The sequence below is a fragment of the Sus scrofa genome, chromosome 9 (genome assembly GCF_000003025.6).
Source record: "Sus scrofa isolate TJ Tabasco breed Duroc chromosome 9, Sscrofa11.1, whole genome shotgun sequence".
NCBI classification, from domain to species: domain Eukaryota; kingdom Metazoa; phylum Chordata; class Mammalia; order Artiodactyla; family Suidae; genus Sus; species Sus scrofa.
The window spans coordinates 123,838,157-123,863,398 of NC_010451.4; the positions used below are offsets into that span (position 1 = coordinate 123,838,157).

General features: G+C 39.0%; 1 protein-coding gene across 1 annotated transcript in view; it reads left to right on the forward strand.

Annotated features, from left to right (window-relative positions):
- The window catches only part of RGSL1 (regulator of G protein signaling like 1), a 115,684-nt gene that overhangs the window by 74,740 nt on the left and 15,702 nt on the right, over nt 1-25,242 (forward strand). The window contains exons 11-14 of the mRNA XM_021063761.1: nt 9,297-9,402; nt 18,887-19,080; nt 21,078-21,195; nt 21,901-22,018. Of these exons, the coding sequence (XP_020919420.1) occupies nt 9,297-9,402; nt 18,887-19,080; nt 21,078-21,195; nt 21,901-22,018 (536 nt within the window). The remainder of the gene's footprint in view (nt 1-9,296; nt 9,403-18,886; nt 19,081-21,077; nt 21,196-21,900; nt 22,019-25,242) is intronic.

Here is a 25,242-nt window from a genome sequence, read left to right on the forward strand (position 1 = left end):
TTCAAGATTCCACATATAAGTGATATTATATATTTGTCTTTATCTGACTTACTTCACTCAGTATGATAATCTCTAGGTCCATCCGTATTGCTGCAAATGGCATTATTTCATACATGGGGTTGGCAGGCAGCTCCCTAGACTTCCAAGTTCCCACTTTGGGGAAGTCAGAACCCCAGAGCCATTTTGATTGAAGGCACGGTTGCAATACACTCACTTAAAGAAAGTAAAGTATGTTACTTAGCAGGGTTATTACTTACAAGTCCCCGAATGAGTACACAGTGAGTGAGGGGAAGAGCAGTCCTCTATCCCAAGTCACAAGAGAGCAGGAGAGAAAGAAGGAGCAAGCAGGGTAAGGAAGTTGGAGTGGCAGTCACTCATTTTTCATGGGCTCAACTCTAACTGGTCATTTTAAAAGGTTCCCTGAGAAAAGCAAGGCAGAACTCGGGACAGGAAACCTACTCTCAGGTCTTTATTGAAATGTCCAGGCTCTGGGTATGAGCAGAGGCTGCAACTAAAAATGACTGTTTTCTCATCACAATTGACCCTGTGATGCCTAGGCATTAGTCTTTAGGGAAAATTATGGTCACTGTTTGAATGATGGAGATATTAAAAGCCACTGGCAGGGTTTTGGTCACCCAACACATGAAACATTTGAGCAAAACAGAACTGCCAATCCACAACATCAATAGACAATCAAGACGAGTGATCATTTGAAATCCTGTCCATAACCATTTCCCCCATTTGTTGAGAGTCCATTCAAGAAACTAAATCAAAACCACTGGATAAGACTAAGGTAGGTATTTGATTAAGAACTTGGATGGGATTATAGAATATTTGTACTTATTGGGTTATTTTTTGTAAGCTTGCATGTGTGTGGGTTTTTTGGTTGGTTTGTTTGTTTGTTTTAGCTTTTCAGGGTTGCACCTGAGGCATATGGGAATTCCCAGGCTAGGGGTCAAATCACAGCTACAGCTACTGGCCTTACACCATAGCCATAGCAATGCCATATCTGAGCCACATCTGTGACCTATGCCTCAGCTCGCAGCGACGCCTGATCCTTAATCCGCTGAGCAAGGCCAAGGATTGAACCCTCTTTCTCAAGGATACTAGCTGGGTTTTTGACTCACTGAGCCACGGAGGTAACTCCTACATTTGTGCAGAATTATTGACTTAAATACAACAGGTACTCTTTACAGCACTATACCTCCTTCCTTAGCCAGTGAAGTAATCTAAAGCTAAAGGCTTATCCAAAACCATCTGCACTAAAGAATCATGTTGTTGTTGCATTAAGGTTGGGCTTTGACGTTGCAGCCCATTGTGCTCAGCCAGAGTGGCTGACAGATTGGTGTTTTAATGATTTGTTGTTCCATTTCTATTGTGGCGTTGCCTAACCCAGTTCTCTCAAGGGGTAGTAGCAGACCTACTCCCTACTTCCTGAGGATGAATACTGCATGCTTTTAATGTGAGGGATCCTGTTCGGTGACGTGTGAGGGTAGGTTCCTGGGAAACCAAACGACATCTGTGTGAACAGAGGGAACTCCTAGAGGCCAGCAAGATGGCACATACATTTGGAAGTTGAAGGAGGAAGAAATGCACATGTGGAGAGCCAGGTATATGTGATGGCCCCGGGTGAAATGCAGGGTGAACACCAACTGTTTGATCAGGGAAGGCAAAGTTGGGATTCTCCCAGGCATCTGGGCCTTGAGGCCCAGGACCATGGGACTCCTGCTCCTTGGGAGGAGGTATAGGTCATATTCATCCATGTGGCAGTGGTGTCTGGGCAGATATGGAGGATTATAATGGGCACGAGGGGCTCCTGCCAGGTGCCACATGTTGTATTGCAAGGTGTCCCGCATGAGAGCAACTGAGCACCACAGAAATCAGCTGGGAAACATGCAGGGATGCATGGGGTTCCTTCTACTGGGCACATGGGGGCAGGATCAATCAGCAGGTAGGCCCCTAACTTGGGCAACAGCCTCTGTTGAGCCTGCTAACATGCCCAGCAACTACAATGGTCCCCAAAATGAGGTCTGGTGTCTGCTCATTACATTAAAATGTTAAAAGAGAATTTGATGCCCTAAAGGAGTATAAGGGGCAGCTGTGGAGAGCAGTCATTTGGCAGAAGCCCTTAGGCAACTGGGAGGAGCTGTGTTCAGTTCACAGGCTCCAGGATGCATAGTCCATGGTAGCCAGTGCCTTAACCCAAAAGGAAGAGCTAGGGGAATCAGGGGGAAGGCTTGATGAATTGACCTCTGTGCCACACATAAAGCTTGTTGTTAAGCTTGTCTCCAAAGAAATGTGGATTTGCCCATGACTGCATAAATGAGCCTAAGAATGATGGACAATGTATTATGTGTTGTCACTAAAATGACTGGCCCAAATGAAGAGGCTTAAGACATGCTGTGTGAGCTGATGTTTAACCGCTAACAGAATGTCCCATCCTTTAGAGGACCAATTAATGCCCAGAAATTTCACATTCGTGTCTTGCCCTTGAACTTTGTGTGGGGCAATCACCCCACCTCTACATTGTAGGTGAGTCACCAGCCATGTTACGGTCTCATGCACCACATCCTCCAAGAGATCCCAGATCAGGATGTCATCAACATAGTGCCAGGTGATAAAGAAGATACTGTATGTGTGTCCAAGTCTTGCTGGCAGATTGTGGGCAATAGCCCGTAGGCAGCAGGACTACAAAAAGTAGTCAAAAGTAAAAAAAGGGAGTTCCCGTCGTGGCTCAGCGGTTAATAAACTCAACTAGCATCCATGTGGATAGGGGTTCAATCCCTGGCCTCGCTCAGTGGGTTAAGGATCCAGCATTGACCTGAGCTGTGGTGTAGGTTGCAGACACAGCTTAGATCCCGTGTTGCTGTGGCTGTGGTGTAGGCTGGCAGCTATAGCTCTGATCGGACCCCTAGCCTGGGAACCTCCATATGCTGTGGGTGTGGCCCTAAAAAGACAAAAAGACAAAAAAAAATGTGAACGCAAACTGCAGCTGGGACTCCAGGGCAGTCAATACTGACTAGGACATATTAGCTAGATTCAAGATAGTTACAGCTAAAAGGTGTTGTAAGAGGGTACAAACTGTATCCACCATCCCATCCTCATGGCCAATTGTGCTGGAAAACCCAGAGCTAGTGTATTAAGAATATGTACATCACAACCTGCTGAATGAGAAGGCACAGGCCACCACACGGGACCTGCAGGCAGCTCCCAAGACATCCAAGCCCCCACCTTGGGGAAGTGAAAACCCCGGAGCTGTTTTGATTGAAGATGTAGGTTCAACACACTCACACGAAGTAATGTCTGTTACTTACAGGTTTATTACTTACAAGTCCCAAAACAGGGCCACAGGGAGCCAAGGGAAGGGCAGTCTTCCAGCCTAAGCGAGCAGGAGAAAGAGAGCAAGCAGGCTAAGGAGGTTGGCATAGCGATCGCCAATTCTTCATGGGCTCAAATCCAAGTGGTCATTTTAAAAGGTACCCTGGGAAAAGCAGATGGGCATTCAGGGCAAAAAACATAAGCTCAAGTCTTAATTGAAAAGTCTAGACTCTGGGTGTCATACTGCAAAATGCCTAGGCAGCAACTCAGAATGGCTATTTTCACATCACAGAAAGTGACTGCTAAGCCCCTTGATGATACAAGTGTGTTCCCCACCAATGCTTTTTTCTTTTCTTTAGCCAAAGGATTTCTCTCTGGGACCTCTGTGGAATATTGTTGACTGGTGAATTTGGGGGCCTTAAGTAATTTCTCCTCCGTAGCATGTTCAGTTCTATGAGCCTTTTGAAATCCTTTTGTCCACTAGTGTATCTATTTAGTGTGTACCATTGTTTTTCCTAAACTTCTGAGAACCAGCCTGGCAGCGTTGCACTAGCTTGCAGGATCCTTGCTAGGCTCTTAAATCCTATATCCTGGGAGAACGCTCCTATATAGATTAACTCTCCCTTAACCAACTATATAGTTTACCCCCTTTGAGCACCCTCAGCATCAATCTCATACATCTTCTCCCAGCTTATGCCAAGCTTCTGGGGCCAGGTCCCACTGCTTCCTGCAGAAGGAACATTTCCCTGAGTGAAGCAGCTTCTCTTTCAGCTGAGGGCAGATCCAAGAGAGCCTCAGTTGTGCACCGTCAGCAGGCAAAATGCACAGCCGATTAGGAGAATGAGAGCTTCAACTCAGATGGGGGAGAGGGAGGAATCTGAGCTGCACGCAACAGCATCTACTGCAGTATTCTTGATACAGAAGAAATCTGGGGTTTATTTTTTAGCATGGTTAACTCAGTATAGCGACAGGGGAAGCCTCTTTGTCTACCTTGAGTGTGTTTCTCCAGACTCCACTCCTAGGTTCATAGTTTATGTAATTTTAGTTCTGTGCATAGCTTAATATTCCTTTAGCACAACCTGCTAACCTGATTTAATTAGCACCTTCCACCCTGGTATCTCAGCTCCCTTCTCCCTGACAGAGGAAATGAAGAGACAAGGCCTCATGATTTTTAGTTTTTCCTAATACGGTATTAAAATGATTCTGCCTCATATCAGTCAGCCTCAGCTCCTTTCTCTCTTTTTAGCCCCTACTTGCCTCCTTTTCTAATAATTACTAATGATTGTGAAAAGCAGAAAAAGGAAGAATGTGTTTGACAATCAACCACTCTTTTGAACAAAGGTCACCTTTACGTTACCTCTCAATTTTTAATCCTTTCCTCTTTCCCAAAGGTCCTAGTAATTTAATTTTATCTGTTTTTTGGATTTACGTAAAATTTTGAAATTTATATAAATGTAATCGTAACAGTGTTTACTCTGGTATCTGGCTGCTTTAGCACTGCATTATGTTTATGAGTTATGCTATGTTGTTGGCTTATTTTGTAACATAGAGCAGTTAAGCAGCCATTGCCCTGACTTTTTCATTATTGCCTCCTCTAAAGAACTTCTTTAGACATGAAATTTTTATACCACAGATATGTTGTACATCTGCGACATATGAAAGAGTAAGTTTTTCTAACCCTCAATAACCAATTTTTACCCCATTGGGGACAATATCATCCTTGTTAAGAATGCATGCTGTCGAGTATTCCAGTATATGAATATACCATTTGTTTCGTTCATTCAAAGCCAATGGGTGTTTGAGTTGTTTTCAGTTTTAACTGATTCTACATAATGATCCTATGAACACCTTTGTACATGTTATTTGATGCACATATGAACACAGTTTTATTGAATATATAGCTAGAATTTCTGGGTCATGGGATATGCACATATTCAATTTCGATAAACAATTCTCAATACTTTTTCAAGGTGTTTGTACAAATGTGTGCTCCCATCAAGATCTGAGGCTTGCAGTTGCTCCACAATCCCAGTATTTGATATTTGTGCCAGGTTTTTATTTGTAGCTATTCTTGTGAGTATGTAGTAATGTCTCATTTGTTGTTTTAATATGTTTTCCATAATTACTATTTTGAATGCCTTTTCATTTAAGAGTCAACTGGATATATTGAATGTGTGTGTGTGAGACATTCCTATTCAAGCTTTTTGCCCCTTTTTCTGTTTGATTTTCTGTCTTTTTTACTGACTTATGAGTTCTTTATATATTCTGTACAAGCCACCAATCAGTCACATGTGTTAAAAAGTCATATTCTCTCTCTCAGTAGTGTCCATTTTTTTGTTAAATTTATTTAAACTTAAAAAAAAACTACAAAAAAGCGCAGTTCACCCTTTTTTCTCCCTTCCCCACCTCCTGTCTCTATCAACCACAAATCAGTTCTCTGTATCTATGAGCTCCATCTTTGTTTTGGGTGGGGTTTTTTTTTGTTGTTTAGATTCCATATATAAGAGAAATTATACAGTATTGTCTTTCTCTGTCTGACTTATTTCAGCATAATGTCCTCAAGCTCCATCCATGTTGTTACAAATCATAAGATTTGATTATTTTTTATAGCTAAATAATATTCCACATCTTTATCCATTCATTCATCAATGGACACTTAGGTTGTTTCCATATCTATTGAATATTATAAATAATGCTGCAATGAACACAGGAATGCATATACCTCTTTGAGTTGGGTTTTCATTTTCTTCAGGTAAATATCAGGAATGGAACTGCTGGATCATATGATAGTTCTATTTTTAATTTTTTTGAGATACCTGCATACTGTTTTCTATATTGGCTGCAGCAACTTATATTCCTAGCAACAGGGCACAAAGGTTTCCTGTTCTCCACATCCTAACCAACATTTACTATTTTTGTCTTTTTTATAAAGCCATTCTAACAGGTGTGAGATGATGTCGTTTTGTCATTTTGATTCACATTTCCCTGAGGATTAATGATGTTGAGCATCTTCTCATGTACTGTGGGCCATATGTTTATTTTTGCTTGTTTGTTTGTCTTTTTTAGGGCTGCACTCATGGCTTGTGAAGATTCCCAGGCTAGGGGTCGAATCGGAGCTGTAGCCGCTGGCCTATGCCACAGCAACGCCAGTCTTAGCTGCACCTGTGACCTACACCACAGCTTATGGCAGTGCCGGATCCTTAACCCAATGAGTGAGGCCAGGGATCGAACTAGCATCCTCGTGGATACTAGTCAGACTTGTTTCTGCTGAGCGATGATGGGAACTCCATGTGTATGTCTTTTTTTTGGAAAAATTTATACTCAGATCTTTTGCCCATTCTTTAATCAGATTGTTCTTTTGCTATTGAGTTGCATGAGTTCTTTATATATTTTGGATATCAGCATGTTATCAGATATATGATTTGAAAATATTTTCTCCCATTTTCATTTTGTTGATGGTTTCCTTTTCTGTGCAGAAGCTTAGAAGAAATAACAAATGTTGGTAAGAATGTGGAGAAAGACTTAATTTTTCCTTTATATTATTTGAGGCTACAACACTTGATGCAAGCAAATTATGGAATTGTTGTACCTTCCTGGTAGAGTAATTCTTTATCTCTAGTAATGCTCCTTGCTTTATGGTCTGCTTTGATTTTATCAGTCACCACCCTGTGGCAAGTGTTTGCTTGTTATATCCCTTTCCATCCTTTTACTCTTAAATACCCTCTTGTTTTATATTCAAGGTGAGCCTCTTTTTAACAGAATCTTGTTTTTGTATTTTTCATTGTTTTTTGTTAAATTCAGTTTGACAGTTGCATTTTAGTTAGAGTATTTGTTCCAATTATACTTACTGTAACTTCTCATGTATTAAGTTTTAGATGCTATCTTCTTTCTTCCTGCCTGCCTGCCTTCCTTCATCTCTTTCTTTTCTTTCTTTTCCTTTCTTTCTTTCTTAATTTGGTTTTTTGCCACACTCATGGCATGCAAAAGTTCCCGGGCCAGGGACTGAACCCAAACCCAAGCCACAGCAGTAACAATGCCAAGTCTTTACCCACTAGGCCACCAGGGAACTCTGTGTTACTATTTTCTGTTTGTCTCTTCTGCTCTATTTTCTTTTTTCTCTCCTTTTGGCTTTCTTTCAGATTCTGAGTTTTTTGGTTTGAGGGTTGTTTGGCTAATAATTCTATATGTTCTTTCTGTTAGCATGTTATCTACATGTTTTCTTCTTCTAGTGGTTACTCTATAGATTTCAACATGCATCCTTAACATATTAAAGCTTAGTGTAAATCAGTACTTTTTCTTCATAGGTATTATTTTAAGTCACTATTAATTTATGCTTACTCACGTATTTACTATTTTTTTCATTGTTTTCTCCTCCTCCAAGCTACCATATAGGATTATTTTATTTTCTAACGGTCTAATGAACACCATTTGTTATTTCTTTGAGTGTGAATAAAAAATGTCTTTTTTTTTAAGAATGTGGTCCCTGAACATAAAATTGTTGTTCAAGTTATTTTCTTCCACCACTTTGAAGACATTTTTCCATTACCTCTTGTCTTCCTTAGTCCATTTTGAGGAGTCTTCACTGACTTGCTGAGTAGAGGAAGTATTCCTTTTTCTTCTCTGTTCACCTGCGTGTTTTTCTTTGCTTTGCTTTTATGCATTTTTACTATGGTGTGCCTAAGTATTTTTTGCTACTTGTGATTTTAGGACTTCTTGCATTTCTAACTTGTCTTCTGTCAGATTTAGGGGAATTTCAGTCATTCTTCTTCAGATTATTTGTCCTGCCCCACTTGGTCTCCTCCCTTCTTCTGGTAATCTTACTACATAAATTTTTGACATTTTAGCCTTTTGTCTTATATGCGTTTTTGTATTTTTCATATTTCTCTATATACATTTCAGTGGATATTTTATTTATTTATTTATTTATTTTTGCTTTCTAGGGCTGTACCTGCAGCATATGAAAGTTCCCAGGCTAGAGGTTGAATTGGAGCTACAGCCGCTGACCTACACCACAGCCACAGCAATGTGAGATCTGAGCCATGTTCTAATTTTGGGAGTAAGATGAGTAATAGACCATCCCTGCCCATAATGAATTAATAGTATATATTTTCTTGTACAGTATTAACCTCAAAGAACTTTTCTAATACTGAGATCCTTGGAATATACTATTCTTCAATAGTATGTTTTTTGAAATAATGGCTTTTAGTGGGGGGGGTGTTGTTTTTTGGGGGTTTTTTTGTTTTGGTTTTGGTTTTTTTTTTTGCTTATTTTAGCTATGCCCATGGCATGCAGAAGTTGCTGGGCCAGGTATCAAACTCCCACCACAGCAGTAACCTGAGCTGCAGCAGCGACACCACCGGATCTTTAACCTGCTGAGCCACCAGGGATTTCCAAAATAATGGTTTCTAAGTGGCAGTAAGGAGCTATACACCCATTCTGAAGTGTGTGTGGTATGATAGAATACTTGGGAAGCTTTCAGTGGAAGCGGTGTCTTTAAATAAGAGAATTTTTCAGTTAAGGCAAGAAGGTGGAGGGAACTCTTAACAAAGAGGTCAAGAATCTGTTAAGTGTTTGCTGATTGCAAAGTAAGAGTTCCATAGCGCATGTGGAAGGGTTTAGGATGGAGTAGCAGAGGTGTCAAGGAAGACAATGTCGTACAGAGTGCAGTCTAGAAAAACAGCTGCTTGAGGAAGGGATGTGGACTTGGTACCAACAATCTTCCGAGGAAGGTGGGCTCTATGTCTAAGGCCAGCAGACTTAGATAACACAGCCTGGACTGATATTAGTATGAGAGATAGAAATCAGTCCTGAGTATTTTTTTTAGCACTAATGGCCTGAGATGGCAGCAGTTGTGGGGTCTGTGGTTTTTTAAGTTTCACTTAATATATGATAAATATCCTTACTGCTTTTCTCCTTCTTAATGTCTGCAATGTTCTTTATAAATGGTGTTCCCCAATTTTGTGATTTTTTTTTACTAGATTTTACAGTGAAAATTGTCAAAGAACCAAAGATGATTTCACCCTCACGTAGGAGAATGTCATCCTTTAAAAGGCCTAATGTAAGGAAGCCTTCACTAAGACCCCGGTAAGACATAGGACCTGGCCACAGCAACACATCCAGGCACAAGCTCTCTTTAACCATACATATGTGCACAGGCACACTTTGAATTTTAAGTCATTATTTATTTTCTAAAGTTGGCACTATGAAACATATATTATACAATAACTTAACACTTAACATAGTTATCCTTTCATGTCAGTATGAATAAGTCTGTCTCCTCCCATAGCATGGATGTAGCATGATTTATTCGACTATAATTTTAATGGACATTTATATTACTTCTCATTTTTCTTTGCTATGACTAGTACCCCAATAAACATCTTTGTACATGTGTCTTTGCCAATTTGTATTTTTCTGGTTTGCATACTGTCATAGTAGCCTCCTAAGTGGCTCTTTACTCCTTGTCTCTCCCCCTGTAATTAATCTTAAAGTTAGCCTCTGGTTAGGTCCCACTGCTCGGCAAAGACTCTCTGGCCCTTTCTTTCAGGAGTGCCCACTCACCTTTCTTTCCACTTATCTTAGTACCAGTCCCATCTCTACATTAAAAAGTTCTCCAATTGTATGTCTGCTGTGACTTCCATATCCTCTGAAATATTAAATCCCTAAAATACAATGCTAAGAATCTACCATGTACTGTTTTTGTTTTACTGCTCTTTACTTTTTAGGAATGTTTCTTATCTTCTTGACTTGATTATAATTTTCTTGTAATCCATGCCATTCATTCAGTCATTTATTTTTAATGCAGTCTTATCTATTAATGATGGGGTATATGAAATCCTTTTATAGATGATAGAGATATATTAGCACATACAAATTTGGTAGTCATTGTCACTGGTAGAATATTTTGCATAGAGAAAGCTTCTAAAAGTATATTTTCTGTCACTGATAACATCCATTGAGGGTTATAAATCTTCTGTCTCTTCTAAATACTCTAGATGGAGTTTTCCTCCCCTTCAAGGAACAAAAATTATCCCCTGAATTTCAGTCATTATTCCTTTTGTTATTCCAATTTTTACTATGCACTACTCTCCCACTATATCTATGGAAATACCTACTTTCCAATTTACTTGAGTATGAGTATCACAGAAGTCTTTTCTAAATCATATATTCTATAAGATCATTATATTCTAGAGGGAATATGCAGTCCAGTTTCATGTCTTCAGTTAAGACCACAATGGAATGGCTCAGGGATACCACAGTTGCAACTCTCCTAGTTCTCCTGGTGTTCATTTAATATAATATACTGTTATTGACTCATGTACTATGTCCCAGACACTCTGTGGCTACTAATTACACAAAAAATAAGACATAATCTTGCCCATAATCTAATACATAACTAAGTAAAATACTGGCCTTAAAATGTCATAGTAAAATATTGAAAATTGCTATGAGAGTAGTGAAAGGAAAAGGAAATTTTTCTTTTTTTTTTTTTTTTTTAGGACTGCACCCACAGCATATGGAGGTTCCTAGGCTAGGGGTTGAATTGGAGCTGTAGCCACTGGCCTATGCCACAGCTCACAGCAATGCTGTATCTTTAACCCACTGAGTGAGGTGAGGGTTTGAACCTGCATCCTCATGGATACTAGTCAAACTTGCTTCCACTGAGCCACAATGGGAACTCCAGGAAATTTTAAGTATGGATTAGGGAAAGTTAGAGTATCAGAAGAGGCCCTGAACTGCATATAGAAATTCAATTGCAAAGAAATGGGAGTATTTTGTGGGTATTTTTAAGCTGAAGAAATCACAGAAAGATATAAACCCATAAATATGAAAATAGTATTCAAAGACTTGAAAATACTAGTGGTGTTAAAGCACAGAATATATGGAGTGAAGGGACATAAAAAGTAAGATTACAAAGATAGATTGAGAGTAAATAATGGAAAGAAGGTAGCAATATTCATATCAGACAAAATATACTTTAAAACAAAGTCTATAAAAAAGACAAAGTAGAGGGAGTTCCTGTTGTGGCACAGCGGAAACGAATCTGACTAGGAACCATGAGGTCACGGGTTCGATCCCTGGCCTTTCTCAGTGGGTTAAGGATCCGGTGTTGCTGTGAGCTGTGGTGTAGGTTGCAGACATGGCTTGCAGCTCAGATCTGGCATTGCTGTGGCTCTGGCCTAGGCTGGTGGCTACAGCTCCAATTAGACCCCTAGCCTGGGAACCTCCATATGCCACAAGTGTGGCCCTAAAAAGACAAGAGACAAAAAAAAAAAAAAGACAAAGAAGAGTATTATGTAATGATAGAAGAATTAAGACAATAAGTGAATATAACATTCATTAACATATACACACCTAATATAGGAGTTGCTAGATATATAAAGCAAATATTAACAGACACAAGAGGGAGAGATTGGCATTATTATAATAATCATAGGGAACTTTAACACCCTACCTATATCAATGGACAGATCATCTGACAGAAAATCAGTAAGGAAACAGTGGTCTTAAATGACACATTAGACTATCAGACTTAATAAATATCTACAGGGCATTCCATCTAAAACAAAGCAATACAAACTAAAAAGAAAAGTGCCCAAGCATAAAATAAATGGAAATCATCCAACCAAAAAAAGAAAGGAAGAAAGGAAAAACATAGAATCAACTGGAAAACAAGGTTTAAAATGGCAATAAATACATATCTATCAATAATTACCTTAAATGTCAATGGACTGAATGCTCCAATCAAAAGACACAGAGTGGCAGATTGGATAAAAAAAGCAAAAGCCTACAATATGCTGTCTACAAGAGACTCACCTTAGGGCAAAGGACACATATAGATAGAAAGTGAGGGGATGGGAAAAGATATTTCATGGCAATGGACAAGACAGGAAAGCAGGAGTTGCAGTCCTCATCTCAGACAAAATAGACTTAAAGTGAAGGCCATAAAGAAAGACAAAGAAGGACACTATGGTTAAAGAGTGCATTCAAAAAGAGGATATTACAATCATCAATATATATGCCCTGAATATAGAAGCATCCAGATACCTACAACGAATACTAATAGACATAAAAATAGAAATTGATGGGAACACAATAATAGTAGGAGACTTTAACACCCCACTCACATCAATGGACAGATCCTCTAGACAGAAAATCAATAAGGCAACAGAGATCCTAAATGACACAATAGAAAAATTAGATTTAATAGACATTTTCAGGACATTACATCCAAAAAAATCAAAATATACATTCTTCTCTGGTGCATCTGGAATATTCTCAAGGATTGATCACATACTGGGCACAAATCTAACCTTAACAAATTTAAGAGTATAGAAATTATTTCAAGTATCTTCTCTGACCACAATGGCGTGAAACTAGAAATCAACCACAGGAAAAGAAATGAGAAAAAACTAACTACCTGGAGACCAAACAACATGCTACTAACAAACCAATGGGTCAATGAGGGAATCAAGAAGGAAATTAAAAAATGCCTTGAGACAAATGATAATGAAGATAAAACCACTCAAAATCTATGGGATGCCACAAAAGCAGTGCTCAGAGGGAAATTCATAACAATACAGGCCTTCCTCAAAAAAGAAGAAAAATCTCAAATTGACAACTTAACCCATCACCTAAATGAATTAGAAAAAGAAGAACAAATGAAACCTAAAGTCAGCAGAAAGAAGGAAATCATAAAGATCAGAGAGGAAATCAAAATAGAGATTCAAAAAACAATAGACAAAATCAATAAAACCAAGAGCTGGTTCTTTGAAAAGGTAAACAAAATTGACAAACCTCTGGCCAGGCTCACCAAGAGGAGAAGTGAAAAAACCCAAATAAACAAAATAAGAAATGAAAAAGGAGAAATCACAATGGATACTTCAGAAATACAAAAAATAAAATAAAATAAGAGAATATTATGAACAATTGTATGCCAACAAATTTGACAACCTAGAAGAAATGGACCACTTTCTAGAAACTTACAACCTGCCAAAACTGAATCAAGAAGAAATAGAGCAACTCAACAGACCAGTCGCTAGAAATGAAATTGAATATGTCATAAAAACACTCCCTAGAAATAAAAGTCCAGGACCAGATACTTCACAGGCAAATTCTACCAAACATACAAAGAGGAACTTATATCCATCCTCCTTAAACTTTTCCAAAAAGTTGAAGAAGGAACACCCCCAAAGACATTCTATGATGCCACCATCACCCTCATACCAAAACCAGACAAAGATACCATGAAAAAAGAAAACTGTAGGCCAATATCTCTGATGAATATAGACGCAAAAATTCTCAACAAAATTCTAGCCAACTGAATCCAACAACATATAAAAAAGATCATACACCATGACCAAGTGGGATTCATCCCAGGTTCACAAGGATGATTCAACGTATGCAAATTAATCACCATCACACACCACAGTAACAAAAGAAAAGTAGAAAACCACATGATCATCTCAATATATGGAGAAAAAGCACTTGACAAAGTCTAATATCCATTCATGTAAAAATTCTTACCAAGGTGGGTATAGAGGGAATATACCTTAACATAATAAAAGCCATTTACAACAAACCCACAGCAAATATAATGGAAAAAGTGAAAGCCTTCCCACTAAAATCTGGAACAAAACAAAGATGCCTACTCTCACCACTGTTATTCAACATATTATTGGAAGTCCTAGCCACAGCAATTAGACAAAAATAAATAAAAGGCATCCAAATAGGAAGAGAAGAGATAAAACTGTCACTGTATGCAGATGACATGATACCGTATATAGAAAATCCTAAGGACTCAACCCAAAAACTACTTGAACTGGTCAACAGATTTAGCAAAATAGCAGGATATAAGATTACCATTCAGAAATCAGTCGCATTACTAACAATGAAATATTAGAAAAGGAATATAAAAATGCAGTACCTTTTAAAATTGCACCCCCAAAAAATCAAATACCTGGGAATAAACCTGATCAAGGAGGTGAAAGATTTATATGCTGAGAACTATAAAACATTAATCAAGGAAATCAAAGAATATGTAAAGAAATAGAAAGATATTCCATGCTCCTGGGTTGGAAACAAATAATACTGTAAAAATGGCCATACTACCCAAAGAAATCTACAGATTCAATGCCATTCCTATCAAATTACCCATGACATTTTTCACAGAACTAGAACAAACAGTCCGAAAATTTATATGGAACCACAAAAGACCCAGAATTGCCAAAGCAATCCTGAGGAACAAAAATCGAGCAGGAGGCATAACTCTCCCAGACTTCAGGCAATAGTACAGAGCCACAGTAATCAAGATAGCATGGTACTGGTACCAAAACAGACATAGAGACCAATGGAACAGAATAGAGAGCCCAGAAATAAACCCAGACACCTATGGTCAATTAATCTTTGACAAAGGAGCCAAGAATATAAAATGGGAAAAAGACAGTCTTTTCAGCAAATAGTGCTGGGAAAACTGGACAGCCATATGTAAATCAATGAAATGGAACACACCCTCACACCATGCACAAAAATAAATTCAGAATGGCTTAAAGATTTAAACCTAAGACAAGATACCATCAAACTCCTAGAAGAGAATATAGGCAAAACATTGTCTGATATCAACCTTGCAAATGTTTTCTCAGGTCAGTCTCCCAAAGCATCAGTAAGTCAGAAAGAGAAAGATAAATGCCATATGATATCACTTATATCTGGAATCTAATATACGACACAAGTGAACCTTTCCACAGAAAAGAAAATCATGGACTTGGGGAACATACTTGTGGTTGCCAAGGGGGAGGGAGTGGGATGGATGGGGTGCTTGGAGTTAATAGATGCAGACTATTGCCTTTGGAATGGACAAGCAATGGGATCCTTCTGTGTAGCACTGGGAACTATGTATGGTCATTTATGATGGAGCATGATATGAGAAAAAAGAATGTACACATGTATGTGTGACTGGATCACCTTGCTGTGCAGCAGAAAATTGACAGAACACTGTAAGTGAGCTATAATGGAAAAAATAGGAGTTCCCATCGTGGCGCAGTGGTTAACGAATCCGACTAGGAACCATGAGGTTGCGGGTTCGGTCCCTGCCCTTGCTCAGTGGGTTAACGATCCGGCGTTGCCGTGAGCTGTGGTGTAGGTTGCAGACGTGGCTCGGATCCCGCATTGCTGTGGCTCTGGCGTAGGCCGGTGTCTACAGCTCCAATTCAACCCCTAGCCTGGGAACCTCCATATGCCACGGGAGTGGCCCAAGAAATAGCAACAACAACAACAACAACAACAAAAGACAAAAAAGACAAAAGACAAAAAAAATAAAAATAAAAAAAATAAAAATCATTATAAAAAAAAAGCAATACACATTCTTTTCAAGTGCACCTGTAATGTTCTCCAGGATAGATCACATGCTAGGCCACAAAACAAGTCTCAACAAACTAAAGAGGCTAGAAATTATACCAAGCCTTTTTTTTTTTTTTTCCTTTTTTGGGCTGCACCTGCAACATATGGAAGCTCCCAGGCTAGGGGTCCAATCAGAGCTGCAGCTGTCTGCCTGTGCTACAGCCACAGCAATATGGGATCTGAGCTGCATCTGTGACCTATGCCACAGCTCACAGCAATGCTGGATCCTTAGCCCACTGAGAAAGGCCAGGGATCAAACCCACATCCTCATGGATAGTAGTCAGGTTTGTAACCCACTGAGCCTCAACGGGAACTCCTATCAAGCATTTTTAAGTGTCTTTAACAGATGAATAAATACACAATAGACTATTACTCAGCCTTGAAAAATAATGGAGTTCCCTTTATGGCTCCCCGGTTAATGAACCCGACTAGAATCTATGAGGATGCAGGTTTGATTCGTGGCCTCACTCAGTGGGTTAAAGATCTGGCATTGCCCTGAGCTGTGGTATAGGCTGAAGATGTTGCTTGGATCCCACATTGCTGTGGCTCTGGTATAGGCTGGTGGCTACAGCTCTGGTTGGACCCCTAGCCTGGGAACCTCCATATGCCACAGGTGCAGCCCTAAAGAGATTGAAAAAAAAAAATGAACTTCTGCCATTTGCAACAATGTGGGAGGACCTAGAGGATATTATGCTTTGTGAAATAAGTCAGACAAAGACAAATACTCTATACTATCACATGTGGAATCTAAAAAAATAAAACAAATGAATGAATATAACAAAATAAAGCAAATGAATGAATATAACAATACAGAAACAGACTAATAGATATAGAGAACAAACTGGTTACCTGTGCGGAGAGGGGATGGAGGAGGGACATGATAGGGGTAGGGAATTAAGAGATGCAAACTACTATGTATAAAATAAACAAGTAACAAGGATATATTGAACAACACAAGTAAATATAGTCATTATTTTGTAATAATATATCATACACCTGAAACTAATATAATATTGTAAATCAACTGTACCTCAATAAAATAGAAAAAAGAAACAGTGGAGACTAAAGGTGATAGGACAATCTAGTCAAACTAAACTCAAGGGAAGTAAAAGGAAGTAAATAATAAATATTAGAGTGAAAATCAGTAAAATAAAGAGAAAATATAGAGAATCCAGGTGCAAATAGGTTTTTTATAAAGATCAATAAAACTGATAAACTGTTAGCTATACTGAGAAAGAGGAAAAAGGGAGATGACACAGATCATTAAAATCTGCATCAAAAGGGAGGGCATAACCACTGACCCTACAAAAATTAATAAGATTGTAAAAAAGTGCAAGGATTAAATTAGACAACTTAGATAAAATAGAAACATTTCTAGAAACACCCAACTTTCTGAAACTGACTCAAGATGAAATGTGAGTAAATCAATAAGAGAAGAAATTGAATTAATAATTTCACATCTCACAGAGAAAAGTCTGGACACAGATGATTTCACTGGAGAAGCCTACTAAATATTTCAAAAATAAATAATACCAATAGTCTATGAACTCTTTGAGGAAATAGAGGGAAAAAAAGATACTGTTAACTTGTTCTATAAGGCCAGTAAGTATTACCCTAATCCCAGACCAAACTTAGCATAAGAAAACTACAGACAAATATCCCTCTCAAACCTACATATAAAAACCTTAACAAAATGTTAGCAAACCAAATTCAACCACATAGAAAAGGATTACAGCATGAGCAAGTAGGATTTATTCTAGGAATGCAAGGTTGATTTAACATCTGAAAATAAATTTTAAAAATGTGTCGTATTAATAGAAATAAGGGGAAAATATCACATGGTTATCTTGATGCATTAAAAGCATGTTTCAAAATCTAGCAGATTTAGGATAAAAACTCTCAATAAATTTAGAAGGAAAACATCTTATCCTTAAAGAGCACATCTAGGAGTTCCCATGTGATTAGCGGTAACAAATCCAACTGGTATCCATGAGGATGCAGGTTCGATCCCTGGCCTCGCTCAGTGGGCTAAGGATCCAGCATTTCTGTGAGCTGTGGTATAGTTCGCAGACGTGGTTTGGATCCTGAGTTTCTGTGGCTGTGGTGTAAGCTGGCAGCTGCAGCTCCTATTCAGCCCCTAGCCTGGGAAGTTACATATGCTGCAGTATGGCCCTAAAAAGATTTTTTTAAAAATCACATCAATGAAAAATCTATAGCCAATATCATTCTTAATGAGATAGGTATATAATGGAAGAAGAACAAGTTAGACAACTTGTAGATTTGTATGAAGAGGTTTAAATAATAACAGACATAAAGATGAGCTTCAATAGGCAACTGAAATTTTGAAATGAAACTCACAGAAACTAGATATATAGTTTCACCACATCAATGAAAATTGAAACCACAGAGACCCAGGGGGGAAAATCATAAGAAGATTGAATTGAAACATTAGGAGCACCTGTATGTAAGGAACTGTGAAAGAAAAAATCAGCAATGGGGATTTAGAGAGGTTGGGTTTTTTGTTGTTTTTGTTTTTTTGTTTTGTTTGTTTGTTTGTTTGTTTGTTTGTTTGTTTGTTTTTGTCTTTTTAGGGCCGCATTCGTGGCATATGGAGGTTCCCAGGCTAGGGGTCTAATTGGAGCTGTAGCTGCTGGCCTACGCCAGAGCTACCGCAAGGCCGGATCCGAGCCATGTCTGCGACCTACACCACAGCTCATGGCAACACCGGATCCTTAACCCACTGAGAGAGGCCAGGGATCAAACCCACAACCTCATGGTTCCTAGTCGGATTTGTTAACCACTGAGCCAGGATGGAAACTCCGAGTTTAAAGGTATTGATCCATAAGTGCTGATTACTCATGTTCTGTCTTACTGAGATGACTGCCAATGAATCCATATACAAAAAGCTTTCCTTGAAAAAAAATATCACTTTTAAAATACTCCTCTTCCTCTTCCCTTGGGTTTGTCAAATGATTGGACTAAGATTAGAATGGGTACATAAAATTTATCTCCAAGGAAATAGGCAGAGTAACCAATTCATACACCCTGCTCTTCAGTCACAGTTAAAGGCCCCACAGCCTGGGAGATACCCTTCCTCATTCCCTAACTGGAGCAGAAACCAATGTCACCGTCCCTTTCTCTCCACCAATGATGCTTTCTTGTTTTCCAGCAACTTGACAGAAGTCCTCCTAAATGCACAGCACTTGGAGTTCTTTAGGGAGTTCCTCAGAGAACGGAAGGCTGAAAGCCCATTGCAATTCCTGGTGGCCATACAGAAGATCAGTACTGAGACAAATGAAAAGACTTACAGGTCTCTCTTTGAAAACATAATCAGGACTTTCTTCCACGGCAAAACCTCTCCTGGTATGCATCCTCCTCTCTTGACAATGTTTCTTCAATCTTTAGAATCTTAGGAGAAGTGTTTGGGAAAGAGCCTGTCTTAAGTTAGCTCTAGAACTAGCAGCAGCCACACAGGGCAGTGTGGAGACAAAGATTAAGAGGGACAGTGAAAGCAGAAAACAATAACAAATCTATTTTTTTAATTGAAGTATATTTGACTGACATTATATTGGTTTCAGATGTAGAAATAGTGACTCTATATTTTTATAGATTGTACTCCATTTAAAGTTATTATAAAATATTGGCTATATTCCCTGTGCTGTACAATATATCCTTGTATCTTATCTATTTTATACATAGTAGCTCATATCTCTTCATCCCCCACTCCTATTTTGCTCCACCTCCCTTCCCTTTCACCTCTGATAACCACTAGTTTGTTCTCTCCATCAGTAAGTCTGTTTCTGTTTTGTTCCATTCAATCATTTGGTTTATTTTTTAGATTCCACATATAAGTGATGACACTTTATAGTATTTCAAAAAAGAAAAATCAAATTATCATTCTTTTTCTTAAAGAAAAAAGGAGAACTGAAAGAAGCATAAGCCAAGAAAACTGTGTGCATTGTTGTTCTTTTATATGTAACCAATTCTAAAGTATGATGTTGAAAAGACAGAATGGATGGTTGGTTAAAGTCAAAATGTGCTAATGTGCTAATAATTCCTGAAACAGGAGTTTTATTTAAGTTCTCAATGTGTGTTAGTATTTAGTTTTTTATAAATAAGAAAATTGTAGAAAAACTAAAAATATAATAATACAATAATAAATCAAAAATGCGGTAGTACTAGTAAAAGAACCCAAGCTTAAAACACTTGCACTTATGTGTTTTGAAATATATCCTCTCATTTAACTTCATTCAACCCTGAAAATAGGAGTTTATTTAATCCTTATAAGGTAGGGATAAATATCTCTACTTTATAATGAAGATGGTAAAACACAGAGAAGTTAGCTATTTTGTCTACTTGGTGGAACTCAAATTCAAACCCAAGTCATTTGAAATTAAGTAGACTGGAGTTAATACAGGAGCAAGAGTTAGCAGCATGCAAAGTTGGAGTGTCCAACATCCATGTGTTGTAAAGACTGCTGCGAGGCAGTGAAAGGGAGAACTATCTCCCTGAAAATATGTTTCATAAATTTTGTCTTATTTCCTTGCCTAAGTCAGTAGGGTAAATCTGACTCATGCAAACTCATCTTGTGCAGAAGCAGAAGTGGCAAGTAAATTATTGACCTGTAATTCTAGAGGAAGACAAAGGGAGTGAGCATGATCCCACCCTGGAGGTAAACAAATCTTATAGCAAAGCGATGGAGGGAAAGCCTCCTGTTTTGGCACAGTCGAAGAGATGTGGGGGTTGCTGGTGGCAAACCAAGATAGGTTATAAATTCTGTGGAAGTAGGAAAAGAGGTGAAATGGCAAGTCTTTACTTGTAAATAATATTTATTTGTTGAGTCTCAGGATATCAAGTTCTATGCATCATTTTGAATGAGTTCAAAGAGAAAGAAGAGTATGCAGATCCTGTCCTTAATTTTAAGTTTTAAGACTTATAATGAACACAGTAGTCTTTGAACACCTGAAGAATCATATTTCCCTTAGAAAACTTGTTAATAATCTTGGATTTCCCATCTGCCTCAGCCACTTAACTTTAATCCTTTATTCTTCTGCTCTCTTCCTAAACTGGAAACTTCAAACTAGCTGCAGAAATGAGTCCCTTAAACATTTCTTTCCTATTTAGCATTTATCTTGGAAATTTGAATGGAACTAAACCAGGAGAGTATTTGTTCTACAGATGCGCTTACACATAACATTCCAGATGTGCTTTTGAGATCTTCACAAAAATTGTGGAGAGCTAAGTCTAACCAGGTTCAGAATAAGGAACCATAAGGTTCTGAGATGAAAAAAAACTCCAATTAACCTCAGAGAGGGTAGACAAGAAAATGATGGCTTTTCTTCTCTCTCTTGCATTTTTAGAGGAAATGCTGCAGTGTGATGCCCCTATTATCAAAGAGGTCTCTAACATGCATCATATCAGCACAACAACACTGTTAATGCTCCAGACCTATGTCATGAAATCTCTGGAAGAGAAGTGGTGAGTGTCCTGGGTGAAGGCAGTGATACTCTGAAGCTGCTCACTGGGTTCTGAAAGCCATTTTAGTCTCATAAGCCACTCTCATAGTTCATTGCCAGAGCCTCCTTATAAAAAGAAGCCAAACTTATCTCGAACCTTCTTATTTACCTGCTTACACACACACACACACACACACACACACACACACATACACACACACTCACTCACACGCATTTCTGTTCACCTGCCTGAACAAGGAACACTACAGTATTGATCAAGAAGAACAGGCTGACATGAGCAAAGGATTGAAATGATAAGAAGAGGGGTTTTGGGGAGGTCTAGTTTGTTTTTGCTTTTTAGGGCCACACCCATGGCATATGGAAGTTCCCAGGCTAGGGGTCGAATTGGAGCTACAGCTGCCTGCCTACCCAATAGCCACAGCAACTTGGGATCTGAACTGAGTCTGTGACCTACACCACAGCTCATGGCAATGCCGGGTCCCTGACCCCCTGAGCGAGGCCAGGGATCGAACCCACATCCTCGTGGACACTAGTCAGATTTGTTTCCACTAAGCCACAATGGGAATTCCAAGAAGAGTATTTTTGATCATCTCACCATTCCCCAATTCCCCCTTCCTCCAAAGGCTGCTGTGATAGGTTTGCCTTGACCTACCTTTTACGTGCTAGGTGTTTGCCTTTATTGATACTCTTGGTCTCCTTATGGCAGGTTTAAAGATTACCAAGACCTGTTTCCACCTCGTCCTCCGGAGGCAGAAACTGAAATACCACTGACCTCACCAGGGAAGCCTTCAAAGATAGTAACAACTCACCGGCAAGAATCCCAGGTCAGTGAGGGAGAGAGTGAAGGCGAGACACTGGGGTCAAGGAGACCACTGCCTTGGCATTGTCCACCACCTGGAAGAGTTTCACCATTAGCATATTTATTCACCAAGACATACTCTTTGAGATAGGCTTTCAAATCTTCATTTACAAAGGAGAAATCTAAGGCCCAGAGAAATTGTTGCAGTGAAAATTTAAGGAAATCCCTGTTCCCTCTCTGTGATTTGAACCAATTGAGTGATGGGGACAGGGGGTGATCAAAATGTCAGTGTTTTCACTGCTGGCAGCTAGTTTGGAGGACATGGATTGGCTCTGAAGCCAAGTGGGTTTGATAATCCTCTCTGCACCCTTACTTAATTACTTACTTACTTACATGTCCAGTTACTGGCATAAAGAAACAACTAGGCCTCCATTTACCTGGGTGAGCTCCTTACTATATGACAAAGGGCAGGTCTGAACACAGGTGTCTGCAGATCAGTAGCTCCCAGAGAGTTACAGAAGGCTAAAGAACAGGAAATGCCCATTTCCTTCTTCCAAACCCATCAATTATCTAACTCATTCTTTCTCCCATGGGAGGAGAGAAAAAGGAAAGGGGAGACATGAATGTTATTCACGAAAGTCCCTTCTTGTGGTTTGAGAAATGAAAATACATGCTCCTCTTAAAGAATCACTTGCTCAATGTGTTATAGAATTGGTGATCAGAAAGTTCCATCTGACTCTAAAGATATGTGAAAGTATTTCTGAAAATAATGTCTATGCCACTCACAGATATAGAGAACAAACCAGTGGTTATCGGTGAGGGGAGGGAAGAGGGAGTGGAAATAGAGGGGTTGGGGGAAAAGGGATTACTATGGGATTATATGAAATCATGCATGTGAAACTCTTGAAAATAGTAAAGCGCTATAGAGTTTAAAGAATCTTTCATTTAATTAAAAAAAAAAGATGAGGAAAAAAATTTTAAAACCCAGCAGATCCCCAAATTGTATACATATTATAATCACAACTATGTAAAATTGTATACACACTGGGAGATGTAAAAGCAACTATGTTATAAGAGTGAAAAAAAATAATGCCTATGCCCACCGATGCAGTACCCCAGATATGAAAACGTTATGCTCTCTCCTTCCTCTTCTTTATTCCTTCCATGCCTTATGTCAGGGTACCATGAATGATCATGTGAGATATTAAAAAGAATACTGCACCCAGCACCAGGATGCTTTGTTTTAATTTCAGGTCTTTCAGTTGCTCTTAGTTAAGAAAGTATAAAAAGGATCTAACATGTACTTGGTGCTTACTTTGTGCCAAGCACTGCACATGGTGATTTACGTATGTTATCACTAACCATCACCACAACCCTGAAAGCTATTGTTTCTGTCTTACATGTGGAGACATTGAGACATAGGTTAAGGAATTGATCCAAATTACCCAATTAACGTAAAACTAGGCTCCAGGCTGAAAACTTCTGATACTAAATCCAATGAGTTTTGTGTTTTACCACTGGCTTTCTAAGGCCAAGCTTTCAGGAGAGGATCAAGATGGCAGAGGAGTAAGATGGGCACCCACCTTCTCCCACAAACACATTTAAAAAAAAATCACCTATATGTAGAACAACAATTCTCAGAGAACATCTACTGGACACTGGCAGAAAACCTTAAATTTCCAAAAAGGGCAAGAAACCCTCCACATAACTGGGTAGACAAAACAAAAAAAAAAAAGAGCGAGAGAGAGAGAGAGAGAGAGAGAGAGGCAAGAAAAAAAAAGGAATCAGGATAGGACCAGAACTCTGAGAAGGAGCTGTGAAGGAGGAAAGGAATCTGCACCGTGGGAGGCCAACTAACTGATGGGGAGATCAGCCAAGACAAAGAGGAACCTCAGAATCTTGGAGAAAAGCACAGCAGCTGGACTGAGGAGGGCAAAGCAGGAAGAGCCACATGGACCATCAGTAACACCACCCCCAGACACATAGCCTGAGACACTAGGGTGTAGGCTGGGTGCTAAATCTGTCTTCAGAGGTCAGTGCTTGGGAGAGGAATAGGGTGGGCTTCTTGGAGACAGCCTGGAGGGCTAGGGAGTGGTACACCCAGACTGGGGAGTGGAGCTCCACAGCAGAGGGAGCGTGAGAAGAGGCCTGGGTCCACAGGAGAAGGAAGGCACCGTTGTTGGGGAGGGCAAGAGAAGAGGAAGAATTGCCATAGGAATATCTTTCTTTGCACACACTGGGGCTCTTGGGTGGCGGAGCACCTCCTGCACAGATTATAGGTGGCAGGGGCAAATAGCTGGAACCAAAGTGGATACAGAGGGACTTTATCTTAACATAATAAAATCCATTTAAAACAAACCCACGGTCAATAAAATTCTCAAGGAGAAAAGATGAAAGCCTTCCCACTAAAATCTGGAACAAGAATGCCCACTCTCACCACTCTTATTCAACATAGTATTGGAAGTCCTAGCCACAGCAATCCAACAAACAAAAGAAATAAAGGATATCCAAATTGGAAAAGAAGACATTAAATTGTCACTCTCTCTGTGCAGATGACATGATACCATATATAGAAAACCCTAAGGACTCCACACAAAAACTACTACAACTGATCAATGAATTCAGCAAAGTAGCAGGATACAAGATTAACATTCAGAAATTGATTGCATTTCTGTATACTAACAACGAATATTAGAAAAGGAATATAAAAGTACAATACCTTTTCAAATTACACGCTTAAAAATGAAATACCTAGGAATAAACCTCATCAAGGAGGTTAAAGACTTATATGCTGAGAACTATAAAATGTTAATGAAATTAAGGAAGATTCAAAGAAATTGAAGGATATTCCAGGCTCCTGGACTAGAAGTATTAATATCATTAAAATGGCCATACTACCCAAAGCAATCTACAGATTTAATGCAATCCCTATCAAATTATCCATGATGTTTTTCACAGAACTAGAACAAACAATCCAAAAATGTATATGAAACCATAAAAGACCTAGAATTACCAAAGCAATCCTGAGGGGAAAAAAACAAGCAGGAGGCATAACTCTCCCAGATTTCAGACAGTATTACCAAGCTACAGTAATCAAGACAGTGTGGTTCTGATACAAAAAGGGACACAGAGACCAATGGAACAGAATAGAGAGCCCAGAAATAAACCCAGACACCTATGGTCAATTAATCTTTGACAAAGCAGGCAAGAATATAAAATGGGGAAAAGACAGTCTCTTCAACAAGAGGT